We start from the raw sequence: 23,401 nt of genomic DNA on the forward strand, positions 1-23,401 counted from the left end.
ATAATAACTTAAATATTTATTTATTGAGGAAAGAAAATAGAAAAAATGATAAAAAGAGTAAAAATAGATCTAGGAAAATAGAATTAACATTTATATGTAATACTCCTCCTTAAAACCAATTTATCATCACAGATTATTATAAAAAGTGAGTTGAATGTTATAAACTAAAATACGGCGTTAATACATATTCTCCTAGCTTAGGGAAATTGTGCACAATCCGGCAGCAAAAGCACAAGGAAAATGCAAAGTGAAAATCATTTTCGATATCACCAAATGCTTCTGCAGAAATACGTTCACATGACATGACCATCAAATTTGACAAATGTCAAAATACCATGGCTAAAATCTACCTAAAACATAGATCGCTCCAAAAAACCCGTGAATAAAACCCCAGAGAGATCCGAAGTGGCGAGCTTGATTCGTGCATAATTGCAGACGCTCAGTCGCATATCTACGTACCCACAATTTTTTGGTTCGGGAAATAGTGAACCTAGATTTCATTGGAAATTTTTCATAAAACTTGGTAACAAAATGGTGATTAGATTGCGATTTTCTGCCTTCCACCATTTGCTATGTTATCCAATCGAAGCTTAACTTTTTATTTGTACACTTCCTTGTTCTCTAAACGCCGCGAGCGCATAAGAAACTTGGAAAGTTTATGCGCCGTATATTCGAAACTTCACCGCCTGTCAGATTAAATTCGGGAAGTGGTATAGATGAGTTGTGACCCAGTATAACGACCCCATAAGCATGATATACGGAATATTATAAAATATAAATCTTGTTTCTAACAATTAAAATTTTATTAGGTCGTTTAGTCGTGCCGTAAAAATTCTGTTTGGAAAAATGAGGTTTAGAATTTACGCTCCCCTCCCATTGGAAATTTTTTGTTCAGTCCATTGTTGTACATGTTTCCTTCTTTTCATGTTCGTTGCATTTGTTAGGTAAGTGAGAGAAAGAAAAACAAGGAGCTTTAAAACATTCCACAATAAATCTCAATTCGATGGCAACGAAAAAGTTACTTGCTTTCACATCAAAGTTAACATTATTAATAAATAGTGTACCAGATATTCTTGAGTAACTTGCTTTAAAGAACTTCTCCATTCCTTATTATACATTCCTACCACGACAGTCTAGTGCAGTAGGTTGCATAAAAACATATTCATTTAATATGCGCTTCCATCCGCCACAATTTTCTACCCCAGGGGAACGTTTGATAATGGAATCCTCGGAGATCCTTAGTAATTAACTAACAAAACATCGGCTAGACCATGGGTGTCCGAAATTACGTTACCGGTCGAAATACGGAGGACATTTAATCACAATTCTGCTTATCCAAAACTCGTAGCACATCGGACAAAACCATTACGAGTTTTTGAACTATAGGGGCGTAGAGTTAGGTCAAATATGGTAGGAATTTGAATGAAAAACTAGGATATTTTAATTTGTCTTGTTGCGGAACAAATGTGTCTTGCTTTCAAAGCGTTTGTATTGTTTACAATTATTACGCTGCAAAATACTTGCCTGATAAGCTAATCACTGCTCCCTATCAACCTTTCCAACTGGCCGTTTATATGACCCCGCTGGCTGTTTGTTTAATGAAAGACAAATTTACAAATAAATACAAAATATATTCACTATATACAAAATTGTATAATCAGCTATTTACGGAAGTTAATTCCTATTGTGCCATTACCGACAAAACTGCTCGTCGTTTTCCGAAGCGCATATAGAAGCTGGATCAGCCAGAAAAAGTTTCCCGTTTTCACATACGCACACTTGAAACACTTCGAACGTGTTTGAACCGACCGGTGACGACTGGGCCTTTGCAGTTGGTAGATGCGTAACGATAACCGATGAAGATTGAAGACGAATAGCTCCGTTAGCACTGTTGAAGCTGATGTCGTTTAAAGCAAGTGTGTTGATGGATCCCCCTTTCGACGCAAAGTGAATCTCTTTCGCTGCGGTTATGGATAGTGTCCTTGTAGGGGACTCTAATCTGAAACAAATATATTTCATACAATTTCCATATGTACCAAATAAAACGACCCACTATACGATCTATACGATACAAAAGTTTATTGGACTCTACTGAATATTTAACACACTGTACATATCGACATTTTTGGAATCCTTGGTTAATATAAAGGTCACTTTTTTAAGAAAATCCCGTTCGCATTTTGCATAGTTTAGGCAGAAACTGAGGGTATGTGTTTTGTTCTCATATTTTGATTGCCCCATACAAAAATTGTGTTGTGACGCTACTACAACGAGAATTTACAGACTAAGGAGATGATGCAGTACTCAATCGGTTTGACAGATGCGCCTCAGCTTATACACGGTGTCTCAAACAGGTGGTGCCGTTTTGGCGAATTCAATTAATAAAATCTCAAGATTTTGAAATGGAATACCCTATATAAGTTTGTAATTTATCTTATATTTAAATTTTACTTACTTATTCGAAATTCGAGGTTTAAGATAACACCCGTATAAATTCTTGTAGAATTTAAAGCTGTCGACATTAGGTCACTTGTTGGCAATATTAGATATTTTTTAAATACATAAGACTCCAGAAAAACGAATAAAACATATTGCTAACAATACAGGGTGTCCCTTAATACTTGGAGATTTTGAGCAAAATCGACTCTATACTACACACTTTAACAGATTTAATTAAACTTCAGAATTCATATTTAATGAAACAACTTAATTATTTATCTTGATTGAAAATACCTAACAACAAAAATAAATAATTAAACTTTATAAGGTAACCAAAAAACTATAACTTATTTAAAATACAAATAAAATTTATACTAACAAAAAACTTGTCAACTAAGAACTTTTTAAATAGAAATATAAAAAACAACAAAGACAAACAGAAATGTCAAAGTTTGTTTAGACCACAATGCCAGATGAAACGAGCATTTTGAGAGGAACATTTTTAACTTTATGGACCGAATTAACGAACAATTTTTAGTTTTAGTTTTAGATTTACTTATTCAAATTTGTTACCTTGGTTAGTTAGTCTATAAACTTTAATTACTTATTTTTGTTATTTGGTATTTTCAATCAAGCGAGATAATTAACCATTAAATATTTCTTTAAATATGAATTCTGAAGTTTTATAAAATCTGCATTGTTAGCAATAGGTTTTATTCTTATATCTGGAATATATCTTTAAAAGAAGTAGGATCATGTCTTTGCCATTTAAAAGATACTTAATATTGCCAACAAGTGACCTAATGTGGTCAGCTTTAAATTCAACAAGAATTTATACGGGTGCTATCTTAAACCTCGAATATCTCAAAAAGTAAGAAAAAATTAACAATAAGATAAATTACAAACTTACCTTATTTTTTATCCTAGAATTGATATCTGAATAAAAATATAAGATGTTCCATTTGAAAATCTTGAGATTTTGTTAATTGAATTCGTCAAAACGGCACCATCTATTTGGGACACTCTGTATAAGGTGAAGCATCAGTCAAACTGATTAAATAGTACATCATATTCATAGTCTGTGTTTAAATTTTCGTTGCAACCTGCAACACAATTTTATACGGGGCAATCTAAATATGAAAAAAAGCACATAACCTCAATTTCTGCTTAAATTATGCAAAATTCGAATAGGGATTCCTTAAGAAAGTGACCTTTATTTTAACCAAGTATTCCAAAAATGTGGACATATAGTGTGTTAGATTTTAAATAACAATGTTAATGTCGGAGGGGACACTTTTGGGACACCCTGTATCAACAAAATTATAATACTTTAAATCTTTCGGAGAGTCCCAGAAACTTTAGTACGAAACTTTTTTTCGTTATCTCCTATGGGTTTCCAGATCGTATAGTGGGTCGTTTTATTTGGCACACGGTGTACAACTGTAATGTTGCAATGTAAATATTTCATTTGCTAAAACACTTTGAACTGGAAAATTTTTATACATTTTTTGACTATTAATTGTTGACTAGTAAGTTTTTATTACTGGTTCAAGATGGTGCTAATTAGAAGACTGTCTTACTCACTAAGGTGCTATTGAACTACTTTTTCCAAACATAGTGTACAGGTGAAAAAAGTTGTACCACCGTGTGTATTTAATGACACTAAACTGAAAAAGCTCAACCCTTACAACGTTTAATATTGAAATTTTTAAACACGTTTCAAGAAATATATATTATTGTTTTTAAAATTTTCTGTAATTTAAATGCAACAATATTTTTACCAGCTTAGTTTAGTGTTCGGAAATTTATAAATTATCCTGAGACTCGAAAGAACATGAAAATTGAAGAGCTAACTAGAATTATCTCAACTTGTGATATTTTCAAAACATTTTCCTTTCCCGTGGTCAACTTAAATTTAATTTGCCTCATACTTTTTGTCACTTGACATACGGACTTAACACGGAATCGCAAAATGTACGTGTGTCATTCATTTAATTAAATGAGAACACCTTCAGGTCACCATTTGACAGCGTAACGGCATTATTGTGGATGTATTCTACATTATGAATATAAAGTTCATAGGTATTTGATAAACTTACTTTAAATCTTCTCCGCTCTCGGCTCTGATCGTAGTTGCCTGAACCGAACCTTTAAAGTTCGTGCCCCCGTCGCCTCTTATCCTCAAGCTTTCAGTTCCTACAAAAACTTCGTCGGAAGTTGCCGAGAATATGACACCGTTTTCGTTTAATATTCTGAAATTCTCAGCTAGACATTCAAGATGATCATTGCCTGGAACATAACATATTCTGAAACCGTTCCTAGAAATTGACGCATTAATATATGTTAAATCAATATAAATCGTGTCCATGTAACAAGTGATTAAAAACCTGAAACTGAAAAAAAATTTTCGGATATATTTTTTGGATTTGTAGTTTTGCTTGTCTTTCCCAAATATCCAGCCTACAAGTTTTATTAGATATTTTGAAAAAAAAATATCAGTTGGTTTTAATTTAACTGTTTCCCCAATAAAAATACCAATTTTTCTTTTATATTGTCTATTTGCCGAATTATGGTTTGGAAATCCGCTCTCCCGAAATAGGATTCCAAAGAATACCTTTTTATAACACTTATTAAATAATCTATAAGCCAACAACAATCCAACAATCGTGCGACAGATATGAGTTGAGGGTTCCTTTGTTCAACTTCCTTGATTAATACAGAACAATGCAAAATCGGGTAATTCGGTAGTTGATCCTTCCCCTATTTTATTATTACACCACAAGAAAAGCAGAATCAATATATGTATTGTTTAATTCACTGCGCAACACCATAAAACACAACACAATATTGGAGCTACCGGAATCACCAAGTATTCATTGAAACAAAAATCTTTGAAATTTTAGAAAATTAAAGGAATAAGTCAATAAATAAAACAATCACTATCAAAAACTTTTTGAGAATGAGCATGGTAGCTCATCTCAAGACCATAACGCAAACAAGAGCAAGGGGAAAAATAAATTGAAACCATTTTACCCTTTTAGGACAACAACAAAGTCGATTTTTTTAGAAAATTTAAACATAAAAATCTTTCAGTATGACCATTAATGAAAATTTAAAATAAGCGTGGCTTTTGCGATAGGTTTCGAATAAAATGTATATAACCTTAATGATTTTAATAATGAATCCTTGTTTTAGATAAATAAATATATAAACAAACTCTCTTAAACAGTGCGTGGCACAATAGTACCAACAAAATTTGGAAAACAAGTAATGACAGAAATAACGGTTAAAAATTATATATAATATATATATAGTACTCCTTGTATTTAATTCAAAAATTTAACAACCCGCAAAGACCACAATTAAACAATAGAAATATGATAATATTGACTTACGCCATGCATAACATTTTACATTTTTTGAACGCTGAAACCACTTTGTTAACTAAAAAACGCCACCAAATATATTTATAGATTTAAGAAATAGCAGTGGACCCAAAAGAGGGTTTGGAGAATATCAAGGGTTGGTATAATTTTAGTGGTATATAGATAAGGCTGATGAAACATGAACCAAAATTTATGGCGATAGAATGGGTCTAACGTAATTTGGTTCCAGTTTAGACTCACTGTTTCCAGCTATAACAAGTGCGGTGAGGATGGATCGTACTAGTTTATTTCACATAAAGAAAAGATAAATAATTATTGCATTTTAGATAGCTCTGTTTAATAATTTAAAACACAAATTAATTGGCAAATTGCAAAATCGCCAACTAAAATATCTAACACTGCATCAAAATAACAAAAATATAACGCACGATCACGAAATATACAAGACCTGTGAAGAACATCTGAAATCTGACTGGTTCAAGTTTGTACTCGTAGTAATAAAATCAAATATTAATTAACTTGATCTAAATTGCAATGACAAAGGCGTGACAGAACAGAAAACAATATTTACAACATTTATACAAATGCGAGAATAGGGTGTTCTTGTTTGATTACTCTATTTATTACCATCTTATACAAATGGTAAAATCAAATTAACAATTTTCGTTATTACGTAAAAATACTTAATTTATATAAATCAATTTTATAAGTTTTATTCTTATAACCCGATGAATTAGGATTTATTTATAAAACAAAATCAGATCATGTAATGTAAATAGATCTAAATGCTTCACTTATAGCTTTTACCAGTTATATTAATTTTTAAAAATGTTTGACATCTTCAATATATATAACAATATATATATATATATATATATATATATATATATATATATATATATATATATATATATATATATATATATATATATATATATATATATATATATATATATATATATATATATATATATATATAACAAACGATTTATCCCAAAAACCCGATCGGTTAGAAGAATTGACGAAGCAAACATTTCCTTAATACTTAGACAAAAAAAAACAATCCCCATTGCGACCCGTCTCACTCACACTCAGTCACAAAGTTGGAATTTCCGAAACCATTCCAATTCGAATCAAATTTTAACGGGTTGACGTGTCTTCTTTCAATGAAACAAATACATTACGGAATAACAACAGAAAACCTCACATGCATAATATATCGCTTGTGATGAGAATGTTTGACGCGAGTTTCATTTTTAAAACGTCATACGTGCTATTAACGCAACGGGATAGACGAGAAAATGCAAAACAATGCAAAAGTCTTGGAGGTTAAATCAATTCCAGCATAAATCCGCAAGTGGAAATCTCACCGTTCCTTTTAACGTCACGCAAGACTTTCTAGGATTTTAAAATTTGTTCGTGTGGCAAAGCCGTATCTCCTTTGCTGCGGAACAGGGATAAATTTGAATAGATTCTATACGTTTGTGGCGGACGTGTGATAAGGAAGATTTAATTGGGCGTTTCGCCACCTTCTTTGACTGAATAAGTGGGCCGTGCGATGCTAAAAGCCCATTAGTTAAGCAAATCGCAGATAATATGAACAAACAATTAAGCGGTAATTAGTTTTCCTCTATCAATTTAAATTAGACTTTTTGCGCCATTTGCTTTTAAATCTAGACGAAAATTATATAAAGCATTTCAAAATTCAGTATCAGGATTTTAGGGACACATTTTTCACGATTTTCCCAACAATCACAATGACAAACTTTTGGTCACCAGTTTGCAGAGTTTCAAATGCAGTTTTTACAGTGCTTAGATAAAAATCGAATCATGGATTACATTTTAGAGCCGATTGGTTGATTGTCAAAATATACAGGAGGTATTTTTTATTTAAATAAATCTTCGGTTATGTTTAGAGACTTTAGAGTCTTGTAATTTGTGCATATCTCTTTACCTGGAAAAAAATTGAAATTATTTTTTATCAAAGTTTTTTTGAATTATAGGGAACGGGCTATTTTCATTTTGAATTTTGGTTTCATCTCAAATAGTCTGTCTTACTTGAGATGAATTATTTTTGTTTGTTTAACATTAAAATGAAAATTGACCTTGATATTTCGAATTTGGATCGATCACGGAGCGTTTGGGGATATGCTTATATGAAAAAAATAGTGAATATGAGAAATATGTCAGTAAATTTTAATACTGAATTTTTAAACACCCTGTACACTGGTTACACAAATTTAACACAATTAGCGATAACCGGTAGTGAGCAAATAGCTAAAACCAAAATCATTAAACAAAATACTAGGTACTGCAAAAAGTATATTAAAATATGAGTGCTTCAAAGTTACTCTCACTACTTATTCCCAACCAAATAGCACACTAAAGAGCTGATGACTAATAGCAACTAACTGTCATCCAGAATATACATCTTTACAGTCGCGTGCGGCCACTTTCTGCACTTGTTGAGAAAATAACATTTTTTTTAATCCTTTCAATTGTCGAATAGGTAAGTTGCAATTAAATAAAATATGCCGGGTGACACAAGAACACCATATAACTTTTAAACGGCTTGAGATAGTGATTTGAAATTTGGAGGGGTTAATATAGGCTGAATGTCCAATTTTTTGACAATATGTGGTCAATGACTGCACTTCCGATTTGAGCGCAAAGGACAGTAACTTTAGAATTTTAAATGACACAACCTACATTTTTTTGCATTTTTGAATTTAGGAGATGATTATCACATTTTCAAAATACATTGAAAAATACACTCATATGAAGGAAAAAACCAGATAAGTAAATACATTTTTATAAAAACAAAATATTACTTAGGTGACTTTGCTTCTATTCATCATCAAGTCGGCATAATTGAATATTCTGACAGTTTGTATATTTTTATCTGATTATCGATTTTGTCGATTTGGAATATCGTGGAAAACAATAATCAATTTACAAATCGAGAAAAAGTTGATATGCTTCTGATATGGAATGCAGAAAAAATTCTAGACAGGCCCGTGCATTGTATGCAACCCGCTATCCGGGACGTCGCCTTAGAAATGACAAATCCACAAAAAAATCGACACGATAATTTTATTATAAGTGAAGAAATTGAAATCAATGTTGTGGGATACGTCAACGTGAATCCAGTTGCGTCGCTAAGAGAAGTGGCATTAGAATTAGACATCTCAAGAGAATCTGTCAGGGGAACTTTAAAAAACACGGCTATCATTCTTTTAAGTATAACCTTCATCGACATTTTTATGAAGTTGACTTTGTTAGAAGACTTCGATATTATAATTGGCTGTTAGAAAAACATGACGAGAATAATAATTTCGTTAATTTAATTTTGTTCACTGATGTCTCACGATTCTCAAATAATGCTATGTTTAACCGACAGAACAACAGAACTATTCGTCCCGGACAGTTTCAAGAACGGTTCGGAATCAATGTTTGAGCAGGAGTGATACACGAATAATTGGACCTCTTTTTTTCATGGTGCCTTGACTGGTGCACAATATTTACAATTTCTAAGAAATGAAATTGAAGACTCGTTAGATGATTTACCTCTTACCGTGACATTAAAAGCAGCAGGATGGCTCGCCTCCCAATAATTTTAGAGATGTCACTAAACCCCCTACGTGATTTTATGGCCAGTCAATTGGCCCCCACGGCCACAGCACTGAAATTGACACCGTTAGAATTTTTTGTTTGGGGATACGTGAAAGTGTTTATGTAACTCCAGTGTGTCTACAAGAATACAGGCTGTATTTGATAGTGTAACTCCAATGTTAGGAAGGATTACAGCGAATTCAATTTTTAAAGCCTATACAAGAAGCAGGACATTTTGAAAACATTTTACGAAAGTGTCATATTGAAACAAATTGGTTATTAAGTAAATATATATCGCCCTTATTTAATTCAAAGGAATACCAAAATAAATGACTGTGATGTTTTGTGTCAATGGAAAACTTGTTTTACAGTAACACACGTTGATATACCGCTTTCAAATCGATTCTAGCAACATTCTTGAGGTTTTATTTTCTAATATATTTTCAAAACATTGTGTTGAATTTTCCCAAAATGTGACAGATTTGAAAAGAAAAAATACATTCTACATTTTTAATCTTACCGACTGGACAATTAATAATAAATAGAAATAAAGCCACCTAAGTAATATTTTGTTTTTATAAAAATGTATTTACTTATCTGGTTTTTTCCTTCCTGCGAGCTTATTTTGTAAAGGATATTGAATATTTTGGCGTCAAAATGTTGCAAAAAAAGTATCGGTTTTAAAAAGTTTTTGCTCTCACTAGGGTGCTATTTGTAAAAACTAGGTTATCGTAAAAAATTAATAGTTCATTACATCAAATTCTATTTGCCATTAGACTACTAAAGAAAAGTTTTAATTTTTCCATTTTTTACCGGGTCACCCGGGTAAAAAGTATTTATGATGGTCACAGCCTCCTATACACAATTTTCAAAAATTAAATAAGAATTAAAAAAAAAGAATAGAAAAACCGTCCTATTCTACGTAGAATGATCTCCTGAATCCAAAAATGCAAAAAAATATATATTGTATCATTTAAAATTCGAAAGTTACCGTCGTTTCCGCTCAAACCGGAAGTGAAACCATTGACCACATATTGTCAAAAAATTGGACATTCAGCCTATATTAACCCTTCCAAATTTCAAATCGCTATCTCAAGCCGTTTAAAAGTTATATAGTGTTCTTGTGTCACCCGGTATGTGTAATAATAATTTGGTTCTTGAAAGTAATTATGTTGGCATATATTTACAGAGGCGAAGAAAAATGAATTACATAGTGATTACCATTTATCTTCAATTTCTTATAAATCAGAGATCCAATTTGGGAAAAAAAAGAAGAAATAAACTCAAAAGAACGAAATTTTAAAATGGAAAATGGGTTGTTTATAAAAAAAAACCAAAACGTTTTTTAACTAAATTAATTAGGTCAATTCTTCATCTCAGCAAAATTTTGTTTTTTAATCTGCCATTTAATTTGACAATTTTATTTTATTTATTTTTTAAATAAATTATTTTATTTTATTATTTATTTCATTCAAATTAAACTTTTACAATGATTAAAATATTAGAAGTTAGTAAAATGAGAGGTCAATCTTTTACGCCTTGGATTTCCTATTTGTAAGCAATCAATAACAACAAGAAAAGTTGTATACAAACCTTTGGTTGTGAAACTGTGAAAACTTTCTTATTCAAAACTACAATGTCCCAAGTTGCCAGATCATTTTCGAGTCGAAATGAATATATTGATAAAATGCGCAATGTATGTTCATAAAGAAAACTATTTTGACTATTTTCTATTTCGCATATAGAATAAGTTCTACCAAAGTTTCATAATTTACATTACCTATCTTAACGTAACCGCGGAGTCCTCCGCCTCTGTTTCGGGATTTCAAAATTACGTTGCTGTTGGACTCCACCACGATAGGTTGTCCAATTCTTGAAAATAAATTATTGGTTATCAAACTATCTAGCACAAAAACTTTCCCTTGCAACTTAAGACCTCCGGAAACTATTTTCAGCTGACCTATACCTTCCTGAAAAAAATGCATCAACGCTGAAACGTAGACATACACCGTACTGGTTTATACCCCAGAAAAATCCATTATTTTGATCATCCACAACGTCAACGCTAAATTAACCATTACCATAACTACTAGTACAACGGCCAACGAGTACAGACATCTCTTCCTCGTTTTGAATACAGTACAATTGCGTTTAGTGCCTTTTGGAAAAGATGAATGATTTTGGTAACTAATATTTTCGACGGCATCGAGATCTCGGTCAAAGTTTCTGAAAAAATAAACGACTCGCTTCAACAAAGGGAAGAAAATCTAGAACAGTCTCACATATTTTTTAAACGCTGACGTAGTACACTCCTGTATCTGATACATAAATCATGTCACACGACCAGGCAATAAAACACCCATGATTGCGGTCAAAAAAGAGCCGGAAGCAAATCAAGGCAGGAAGCCCGTCCTCTCCCTCGAATAGATTTTACAAAAAGTTTGTAGTCCCGTGAGATTTTTAGAGTTCGGATAGAAAATTTTTGCATTTGCTTACATAAAATGTAGATTTATGGTCGAGTTTTGAAACATATGCAAAGGTTATAGTGCTGCTCGGCATTGAAATCAGATTTTGTTGTATTTTATCAATATTCCTGAAAATTTTCAAGACTCACCTGTCTGGGCACTTTGGATGTCTATATGTCACAAACTTCTCGCATGAAATCTGAAACAAAGTTAAGTTTTTTGAAGCTTATGTGAAAACAAAATAAAAACTCTCAAATCACATAAAATGGAGTAGTTTAAAACTCCTGTTTCAAAAAACTGTTTTCCAATTAATGATATAAACGTGGGAATGAATTCGGAAACTTTGGGTACTACCACAAAAGAAAAATAATACAAAACAGATCACGGGTGGGTTTCTTCTTATACCGAGTTTCCCATTAAGGACGACGAGGTACGTAAAAGAACTTGACGCTCAAAAAAAAACGAATTTAAAAAAAAATCCACTTTACGGGTTGTTGATATGAAATGACCCCAAATTTTCCAAATAAAACGGTAATTTATTATTTAGGCTGTCAAATGGTATTTAAATTCAAACTAAAATGTTACCATTTATCTATTTTAATTTTATTTTACAATTCCTTCAAAGGGCATGACATTACTCGGTTGAATTAACAAAATACCGGCCAAACGCTACGCAATTTTCATGTCGCTATTTGAAGCTTGTCAAAGTCTGTTGATTGGCTAACGTTTTAATTAGTTTAAATTTGTTAAATGTTTATTACATAAAAGACGTCTTATTTACACTCACTTAAATACAAATTTTATTAAGTAAATAATTCAATAATTAATTATTGTTCAACAATTGATTGGTTTTGGTTAGTTGACTAAACCTCACAAAGATGAAAAAATACGTAATAATAATAAATTAATTGAAAACGAGTAGGGATATAAAAACCTACTAATATCACCTACTGAGTAATTTAATGCTAATTATGGGTATTATAAAAAAAGTATTACATAAAGAACATAATGTTCTTTTAATTTTAAATATTACTGGCATCCTAATTAATAAATTCGGTAAATTCTTGGAATTAATAACATCTGGTAATTTGGAAACTTTTCCTAAAATTAAACTTTTCCTTGAGTTCTTTTATTCATATTTTTAGTTAGTTCCTGTCCGTTTCCGTAGTACTATATTTCTCTTTAAGGATTAGTAGTGCTGCAGTGATATTAGTTCGTTCCACTTCGTCAATGTCAGTACTTTAAAATTTAAATTAGACTATTTCACACATTAAAACGTCCAACAGTAATTATAAACACATTAATAGGATAAAAAAGTTCATTGTCTGTCTGTGCTTTCTTGTCTTTGGATCAAAGATTTTATTATGGCAGGTTGTTCAGCACCACCAAAGGAAGTGATGGAAGTGACTCTGTTGCCCTGTTAATATTCCGTCGAATATTTGCCAACACGGTTTGGCTTATTAATTTATGTACAAAATAAATATAAAAACCAGTTTTTAATCCCGCTTTGGATAACACAATTTTGGTTACAATGTATCAATGCTATTATTTCTGTTTTATGCGGTTAAAATTTTTTCTCGCGAATTTTCTTGGCCAATTTCTGCCAACAAATTCACTCAGAATTTAGCCAAAAAAAATAAAAATTAATATTTTTTTTGGCAGTGAGAATACTGACAGTTAAAGTCATTCATATTCTTTATTGAAAATACAAGAAGGTTTTCCTTGTTAACATTCAAGTTCTTATCATACAACAATTTGTACATTTCATAGTCTCTTCGGCTTTTACTTTTACTTCAGACCACGTTCTTGAATAAACATGGCAATGTCATCTGCAAAACAGATCATGTCCCATGCTCTCTGGATATTAACGTGAATATCTCGTTAACATGTTAAATGTTAAAAAGGACTGGGGCAAGCACCGTCCCTTGCGGAACACCCAGCTTCACTATTGGAAAGCTACTGAGGTCATTGTTACATTGTCACCATCAGCGGTTATCTGTACGGTTAGTTAAATAAAACTTAATTAAACGTAACCAAGGCGAATATATTTGTAAAAATTTTAGTCCCCTGTTCTTAACTGCTAGAAAAACACTTATATTCGTCATTTCACCTGTAATCTATATACGAAACAGGAAACGTTTAAATCCCACTAAATAATTAAGTGACAATCTGCGAGATGCCTCTGTTGCTAAGACGTATCTATAAGAGAATTAGGACGCAACGTGGCCAGGCACGGGAACCCGTGTCAAATATTTAACACAGTGGACTCAGGCTACCTTAATTCCGCGGATTATACAATCGTGACAGATGGCGTCGTGTGTGTTTAGGGTCAGCTGGGATTTTGCTGGCGTGACGCGCCTGGGGCAAAAGCGAATCTTGCCAGCTTCAGAGGGACGACTCGGATAACTAAGATTGAAGTTATAATCCCACCGTCAAACTTAATTTGCCAAATGAACCGAAGTTTGATTCAAACTAATACGTATTTGCGAAAGTTTCGGCAGCTGGTATTCAATTTGTCGGTATTACCGGTAAGATGTGTATTCAAGTTCGTGATATGTATATATATCCGGATAAACTGGGTAACCAATAATTTTTTGAAATCCGCAATTGGCGATTATTTTAATTCTCAGTATCATCACTGATAAATAAATAAAAAGAAAAAAAGCAACAAAGAGTTTTAAGCAAACACCTCACTACTTTAGGACAGAAGTTTAATATATGATCATACCCTCATCCATTTGATACGACCAAAAAAATCTAAATTAAGGAATTAAAGCAATCCGAGATATAATCGAATTAGAAAAACTACATTTAGTATTTTTGCTAGGTATATTCACTAAGTCAAATAAGAACTTGTTAAGAATATGTACCATAAGACATTTTGGACGCTAACTCTGAGGAACAATGCTGATGCACGTCAACTCCATATGGCAAAAAAAATCCATAAACAGCAGCAGCAGTTGCAGAGATTTATTTCAATAAACTGAAAGAATTTATAAAATCCCTCAATATTTTCAAAGAACTTATCTTGAACATCATTTTCACTAAATTGAAATATTGTAAAGTAAAGTTTTACCACCCAGCCATACAGCGTCTGAAACAAAATGTCAAACGTTCATAAGTTTCATATTGTGAACGAGTATATTTTTGAAAAGGACACCATGCAACTCCAGTCACATCAAGCAGCAAATTTAGTTCTCGAATGATTTTCTAACCTAATTCAGTAAGTTTAAGAGTTTAATTACTAAAAAAGCAGATCCAGAAGCATAATTTTTCTATTAATGTGCTGTAAAAATTAGACGCTGGTTATTGTTTTATTTTGTGGGTAGTCTTGACGAAATTAAAATGCAATTAAAAATAACTAAGGCAGATTTCAAAAATTTCCGTTTTAGAGTGGAAACTCAACACTACACTACAAGCATAATTGTACAGTCGGTGTGTGCTACAGGCCTTCGATGATAAATTGAGGTATTTTGAAATAAGTACAGATCTTAATTTCTGATAAAAGTTTTGCATCGTTACAAACGTAAAAGAATAAGAACTAAAAATCAAAACAGATTGAATGAAGCAGTTTTTCAGTTAATCTACTATGACGTTAGTCTTAATTGATAAATTATTTATTATCGACAGACACATCTCGATTTTTATTCGTAAGTCTCAAAAGAAAGTAATAAAAGGAATATGAGGATGTGTAACTTGACCCCTTCGTTTTCTTTCTCGTTTACCGAAAACTTCGTTCAGTTAATAAAGCCAGACAGTTTCCCCTTCGGTTCAACTTTTTTTTGCCGATGAGCCGAAATGTATATTCAAATCACTGACAATTAAATGAAACCATGACTTTTAAATCTAACGGTTAATTCGTGTTTTTGCTGTAACCTACTTCACAACGTCTTCGGCGGCCTAAAATTTGCAAGACGGGTTCAGACAGTCTTTTTTAGCCATTGTAATTTAAAATTGGAATTTTCTGTTCCACTTTCCGATTTAATGAAAAATCTTTTGTAACGTGTCGCTTAAAAGAAACCTCTACAACCTCTCCTTTGTGATATTAAAATCAACCGTTTAATTGAAAATTACTTACTTTAGAACATAAGGAAAGTTACCTTAGAAACTTTAAAATTTAAACCTGCTTCCGCAATCACATTTTAATAAAATACAATACACTAACTACATCGAACTCGGTTGGTAAAAACAAATTTCTATTGGCATATCTATTCACCATTACCAATACTAAAACATATGGTAAAAGCAACAACTGCGACTTGAATTCAGTAACTAGAATTATAGGAAAAAAATTATTTGTACAGCAAAATAAACGAAATAAACGATTTGAAAATTTTTAGTACTCAAACTAGGCAGGCGAAAGCTGAACTAGCATTAAATAAAGATGCCTACTAGAACTGTGCCAATAACATACCAACAAAGCAGCTAAGCAGATTGTTTATCGCTAGCACATGAATGTGACAAAAATCTTGCTGTGTTTGGTGGGCATCCTTTCAACACTATTTTGTCTTGATATGACAATCGCAATGTATATAAAAATCTTTTACAAATTAGCATTTTAAATAATAAACTAAATTGACCAAATCTTCTTGTTTTATCTTCTGTAAAGTAGCAGTTATTCATTTATTCAAGACATACTTTTAAAAAATGCGTACAAACGTCTGTTGCTATAATAATAATAATAAATTGCTATAAATTATAGTTTTATAGAAACATTTGAATGAAGTTCACAAATTTCAAAGATGTTTAAGTGGCTTTTATTTAGTCTTCAACACAAGCCGAACGTTTTGCTTTTTAAAATTAAATAATGGACTAATCGTTTAAAATTGCAGTTGCATCGTAGGTATAATATACTAACTACCAAAAGCATCCCACGCTGCCATTTCACTGTTCGCTTGATTCGATAAATACGTAATGCGATATATTAACGGAACGAATTGCGTTACTTATTCAAATAAAAGCTTATAAATGTTTACTGGTCCAGACATCACAAGGTTTTCGCTGTGCGTCTGGATAGAGGTCCGTGGTCTTGATCAGTTTGCAAAATTTGCAAGACCAGAAGAAAAACATAGAAATTCTATCAGTATTTATGAATGATACGGGCTTAAGAATTGGTATTATTTATTATTGAGTGAACAGAAAAAAATTGGTTATAACTTTGACTGGTGTTTTCATAGTGTACCCTAATACTGCTCCTACAATAATAATCAAGAACTTTATTCTCGTAATCAAAAAAAAAATTGTTCTTGACGGGGCTTTTGACACAGTTTTCAAAACTGCCAAACAAAATTCCGGTGTCAATTTACGACATCCAGTAATGAACTAGATAAGATGTTATGCTATGAAGTAACAGCACAATTGCTCTTACTGAAATTTAGTTGTTGCTTCATAATGAACATACATCAAAACGAAAAAAAGGAAAAAAATAATAAATAAAAGTTGTATAACTCAACAAACCACAAAACAATAACATGAATAAACTATAGAACAAGATAGATCTATAGTATATAAAGTTTACATTAATATTATAAACTTATACATATACGGAATCTTCGAAAATTGAGTTCGGAGGAAGTAAGTAAGGATTTTACAGTCATTTTACGTCATTTGACTCACAAGTTTGTTTGACACGAGCGGAGCTCAGCGGAGCGAGTTTTTAATAAAGGAGTTAGTTAAAAAGTTTACCGAACGTGAACCATATGAAGATCCAAATTCTCGACCAAAATTGCCTGAACAGTCTGTTCGGGTTCAAAAGATATGGTCTGTTCATAGATATAAGAAAATGATCAATTGCTTTTGAATGGGATTATCCAAGGGTGGTCATTAACATACAATGCAACAAGATTATTACCTAAAGTTTCGGAATTTAAATTCAGGTAAAATTGTGGTCTGCAATAGAAAATATATTTATACCTACCTGTGTTTAATATTCTTTGGTTTGGTAACCTATTATATTAATCTATTATAAAAAAAAACTCAAATAATTAAATTCTAAGCAAAGTACGGACCTGTTCGGGCATATTTCATTCTTACAGCTTGCCCGGGTCTTTCCTTAATTCATATCAGTTAGTCACTTTCTTAAATCTATGAACAGACTTTACCTGAGTGTCATTAGCATAGAAAATGAATTTGCGTTAGGTGGAAGAAAACCTGCGTACCGTATATGAGTGGTCCCAAAATTGATTCCCAGGGACTCCATATGAGACAATCTCTATACGTTTTACTAACAGAAGTTCGATATTCCATTGTCTTTATTGGACTTAATTACCCAAAGCTTCTTAGGATTATCCCTAAGCTGAGATTCAGAGTAAGAATGTTAATACCCTAGCATTGCATAGCAAAGTCTAATACTTTCACTAGATTTTTTTTTTCGTGTTATGAATGTATATGTTATTGTATATTTCATAAATGCTACGGCTGTTATTCCTAAATGGAAACGTGATAGCCCAGTCCCTCTTTTGTCGACATTATAATTTGAATTTTAATTTTGAAACATATTGGATTATATTCATTTTAACAAATTTAAATCTCTAAGAGCTTACGGAACGGGAGTGTTACTATTACGTCATCGTAGAGCAAGTCCAAATCAAAAAGTGTCAACAAAAAATTAGTTGAACGACGTAATTCCGTGGTTTGTTTTAAAAATCAATATAAAAGCCGCATAATTTATGAGACCGTCGCCCCGAGAAGGAACAAAATTATTACATTACTTATTCTCAGAAAATTTCTGTCACGAAAGCGGTTTTAATAGCTTAAATTAACCCAGGTAACTCTTGGTTGCAGGGTTAACTCTAATTTCAAGGCGAGGAAAAATAATGTTTCGCCTTTTAGTATTACAAATTACTTTTTATACAATATATACAAATATTTTAAGAACAATTCAACCTGTAGAGATGAAGAGCATCACGCACTTTTTCCATAATATAACCGGTAGAAGTAAATAGGCAATTAAATAGAAAATTTGGGTCCTATAACTAAATTAAAATCGAAACTGAATGATGGTAGCATTTTAGTTCAATCGTAGAGCCAAATATTTTATTCATGTTGTCAAAGATTTTTGATATACATCTCAGGCCATTAAAGATGTAAGCTGGATCGACCCGAAAGCTTAGCATCCCATACCTGGATGTTAAAATGTTTTGTTGTTTCATAAAGATAAATAAAAGCCATGAGTTTATTTATTTTACTTCGTCGAAAGGGTACAATGATTAGGCAACCATGAATAACTATCATCCATTACTTTTTCGGATTTCGATTAGAATTTCGCATACGTTTTGTTCCATAGTTTCGAACGTCACATTGAGAATTTTTTAACCAATAACGAAGTCAACACGAACCGATAAACTGCATCAAAAAACACGTTTCCAAACATCACCCACATGAAAAATTCACGGAAGCATCATCAGTATTAGCCGGTAATGGTGCTTCGACAACATAATGGGGCGAGATTTACGTTTGTCGGTCCCCCGATAACTAAAACCGCTTTAAATCACTAATGATAATGACAGTAGGCAGCAAGTATATCACGTTCTCTGAATGGAGTAGCAGAGCGACAGTGTAAAATGGATAGGTATCTTCGCATGGTTACGCAATACGGCCAGTGACGTACGGCCTCGCCGTGGGTAATAATTAAATGCCATTTGTTTCTGTAGTGTTCGGCTTATCGGACAACGATCGCTTCAGATTTGGTTCAGCGCTTTCGATTGTAACGGGGTCCGAATAGCGGATTTGCTTTTAGTGTCGGTGCTATAACAGAAACGTTAAAAACTGCACACATTACCTTATCGGTGGTCCACCCCAACATTCCCTGAATATACAAGAGCGCCCCAAAACATTCCAAATGTCCAAAACGTCACATTGGACCATTTATGGAATAATGGAGTAATGTTATAGTAAAATGATATCAAAAAATATACATCAGACATCATCAGAACTTCTAAAGTTCCTTCATGCGCAGCAAACTTTATATATATATATATATATAAATATATATATACTGCTTACTTATGCTTATTCTTGCTTCGCTTTTAAAAATTAAACTTGAAATACTTAAAATAAATAAGAAGTAAAAGTTCAGATTTTCACGAAATTATATATTATGACATGACAATTGTTTCGACAACACCGTATCTTTATCAAATGTCATTTGACATTTAACCAGGTCGTAGGAAGAACACTAGCAATTTTCACATTATGTTGTTCAAAAACTAATTTAGGAGTATCCATCAATAATGGTCACATTACACTTGTTATTGTTTATTAAAAATTTTGCAAGACCGATTAGTTTTAATATATTTCTTATTTGATATTTTACAAACTGACTTACTATTTTAAAACCAAACACGCTTAGATAAAAAAGACATATTTGTAGGTGCATATGTTGTTACATGTACTTATGTTTTTGGGTATTGCTAGGAAACTAAACTGATTCAATTTTTGAAAAATGTTGTAATATCAAATTTAGTACTTGTTTTCGAGTTGCGGGCTGATCGTCAAAAGTATGAATTTTGAGAAACCCCCACAAGTTTCTTATTTCTCAAAATCCCATTTTCTTAAAGAACTGTATTTGTATTAGAAACAAGTTTTTCTACTCCCGTCTGCAAAATACCCAATTACACACCGATCTAGCGTGCGGGAAGTGTCACTTTACTACGTCAGTTTCGTTTCCCACGAATCCGAGCCATTTCGGATATTTCCGGAATTTTACCGCACGAGTTTGGGAGCAATCGGATATTTTCGGAGATAATTCCCACGCTTTTAATCTTAACGTTTGTCAATTCTGACGGTCATGTATATGAATGTATTCGTGTTGTTTTGCGAAAATGTACCCAAAAACTAACGGTCGTATAGTATGTATATATGTATAGTAAGTATAGTATGCAACGCGTTAGGTAAACTTTTTAACTCACTCGTTTATTAAAAACTCGTGAGTCAAATCCCGTTTATCGCACTTGTTGCATAATATACTATTAAGATGAGATTTTCATTTTGAATGTTTTTCCGAAATCAATACCATCAAATCCCTTCCTATACACAGTCACAATCAAAAAAATCCAGTGCGTTGACTATTTAATCTTTTGGGGGGGGGGGGGGGCTTACCGTAACACAAAATAACAACTGCGCGACTGAGGGGTGTATCCGTTGTTAGTGAAGATAGAGAAGGCTGGTACTTTTTTGTAAAACAAAAAGATGACGTTAACAAAATTTTCGTGACTTGTTTAGTTTTTAAAATACAGAGATATTTTGAAAATTTTAAGTTTTTTGGCACGCTTCCTATCCGGTATCCTGTGAAATGTCGGAAAGGAGACTAGTGCATCCGATATAGATTTTTAGGTAGAATTCAGTGGCATAGTCAGTTTTTTTTCTAAATGGTTTCGTTTTTTTGAAAAAAAAAATAAGTTTTTTTTTAATGACGCACGGTATATCTTATACGCCAATTTGATTCTGCTTGGTATGAACTTTTCAAAAATGTATAACGGTATGGGGTTATTTTAATAAATACCTCACAAAAATGATTTTTTTTAAATTTCATGATGGTATTTGCGGTAGGCCTTGGAAAAAGGATCCGATCAGAAGAATTTGCTCGTTCTCGATTGTTAATACAAGAAGATCGTTAAATTTATTTCTAAAATTGAATGGAGGTGGCTTTTACTTGATGAAAATACATTTAACAAAATAAATAAGAATTAAAAGTTCAGATTTTCACGAAGTTATATAATATTCACATGACAATGTGTCTTTATCAAATGACAATGTCACATTTGATAAAGACACGGTGTTGTCGAAACAACTTTTACGTCTTTTTTATTTTAAATTTATTTCTCTCCTAATGGTCTACCCGATTCAAACTTTTTTTGGAATAAAGTTAATATAAGTATCGAAATGAACATATTCCGTTCTTCAATCTATATTGGTTGTTGATTTTTCAAGTTAATCCAATGATGATTTTGTTATCGCAGTATATCCTAGACTACTAACACAACCCCTACCTTTGATGTGGTTGAATGTCATATTAATCCGGTGTTATTTGCTTATGTATACGTAGATGCCTACGTGTAATTATACCGCATAATGGTATTTCGAATACGTTTAGCTTTAATACGCTATGCAAGGCTAATTAAGGGTGAAACACGAAAAATCAACTTTGCCGGGCTGTTATTAGATTATTTTTCGAAATTACAATAAAAGCAGTGTTATTTACGGCGTATTACTTTCTTATCCACGCAGATTGGTGTCTCGTTTTAACGCAAAGTTGAAATGTTTATAAAATAAGTTCATTAGTAATAATAATATCAATATAAATTATAGTAAAAAATATTAGTAATAATAATAAACAGCCTTTATTCGTTTCGAAACAGAATGTTATTACTTGAGGTCACATCCAACATCGTTGCTCCTATGCAACCCCCTAGAGCAAACAACCACTCGCAGATGTACTGTAGATTTTCAAGACATTTAGTGAAATAAATTAATATCGAATACATATGAAGAAAGAAAAAAAGGAAACTATTGGAGAAAAAAAAACTAACTAGCGAGAAGCTAGTTTTAAATGAATGATAAGTTTACAAATCATATAAAACGGCATGTAACAAAGCTATGTAGCAACAGTTCTCAAGGGAACGCTATATTTGCGATATTGAATAACAACCGTGTTAACCAGTTAGTCTAACTTCTCTAAACGTTTGGTACTTACAATTTACCTTCGTTCACCTAATATTATCATATATCTTCGCTCGGAATACGCAACGCAGACTCACATATAAAAACATCTATAATACCAGCACATTTTTGGCGGTTTCCGTGTATCGGAAATCCTCCGTGGTCTCTTCGCGTGTCGATCCTTATCTATTAATAAATCACAAAGTTGCTGCTAAGCTGAAATTATCTGACGTATACGAAATAAACTCTGTATATATCATGCTACTGGATTAGGATGGTTGTCCTGGTTTTAGTAAGCAATATCGCTACGTGATAAATTGTTGTGTGATTTATGAAAGTGGTGGGGCACTTATTTATGATCTGCATCATACCCCGCGGATGATTTCCTTATATTAAAAATATCACAAGTCATGTTTGTAAATTATTTAGCGAAATTTAAGAGAAAAATAACGGTTGCGCGTATTAAATTGTTTTATAATGTAATGTAAACGCAGAGTTAACTTCGGTCCCAATCAATCAATAAAAAATATTTCGCTTTTTAAGGAATAGAACGGGAGTCGCAATCTGAAGAGGATAGAAATAACATAAATAGAGCCACACCAAGTAACTCATAAACATTAAATTATTGAAAAATAAGTTGACCAGGTTTTTTGAAATATGTGATAAACAGCCCGGGTAGTTACTTTCTGGTATTGATATAATCAACAAAGCAATAAATTGCTTCTGTGAAAATATTTTTTATCGTGTGGTGGACAATGAAAACAAAGATTATTTTTTGACTTACAAATACGCAGCCAGTAATTCTTCCAGATAAATAAAGGATGTAAAATGTGTTAGAAT

General features: G+C 32.2%; 1 protein-coding gene across 2 annotated transcripts in view; it reads right to left on the minus strand.

The window, feature by feature from the left end:
- Positions 1-1,664: 1,664 nt before the first annotated feature.
- LOC132696768 (gamma-sarcoglycan-like) overlaps positions 1,665-23,401 on the minus strand; it is a 29,178-nt gene continuing 7,441 nt past the window's right edge. The window contains exons 1-6 of one of the 2 annotated variants that reach the window (XM_060661778.1): positions 19,174-19,240; positions 12,052-12,101; positions 11,462-11,663; positions 11,218-11,407; positions 4,539-4,728; positions 1,665-1,999 (exon numbers count right to left, since the gene is read on the minus strand). In XM_060661778.1, the coding sequence (XP_060517761.1) occupies positions 1,693-1,999; positions 4,539-4,728; positions 11,218-11,407; positions 11,462-11,663; positions 12,052-12,101; positions 19,174-19,185 (951 nt within the window). In that variant the 5' untranslated portion in view covers positions 19,186-19,240 and the 3' untranslated portion in view covers positions 1,665-1,692. Of the gene's footprint in view, positions 2,000-4,538; positions 4,729-11,217; positions 11,408-11,461; positions 11,664-12,051; positions 12,102-19,173; positions 19,241-23,401 lie in introns of those variants that run through there. The other variant, XM_060661777.1, reaches the window with a different exon arrangement.

This window comes from Cylas formicarius, unplaced genomic scaffold, assembly GCF_029955315.1.
Source record: "Cylas formicarius isolate icCylForm1 unplaced genomic scaffold, icCylForm1.1 PGA_scaffold_1__22_contigs__length_36826433, whole genome shotgun sequence".
NCBI classification, from domain to species: Eukaryota; Metazoa; Arthropoda; class Insecta; order Coleoptera; family Brentidae; genus Cylas; species Cylas formicarius.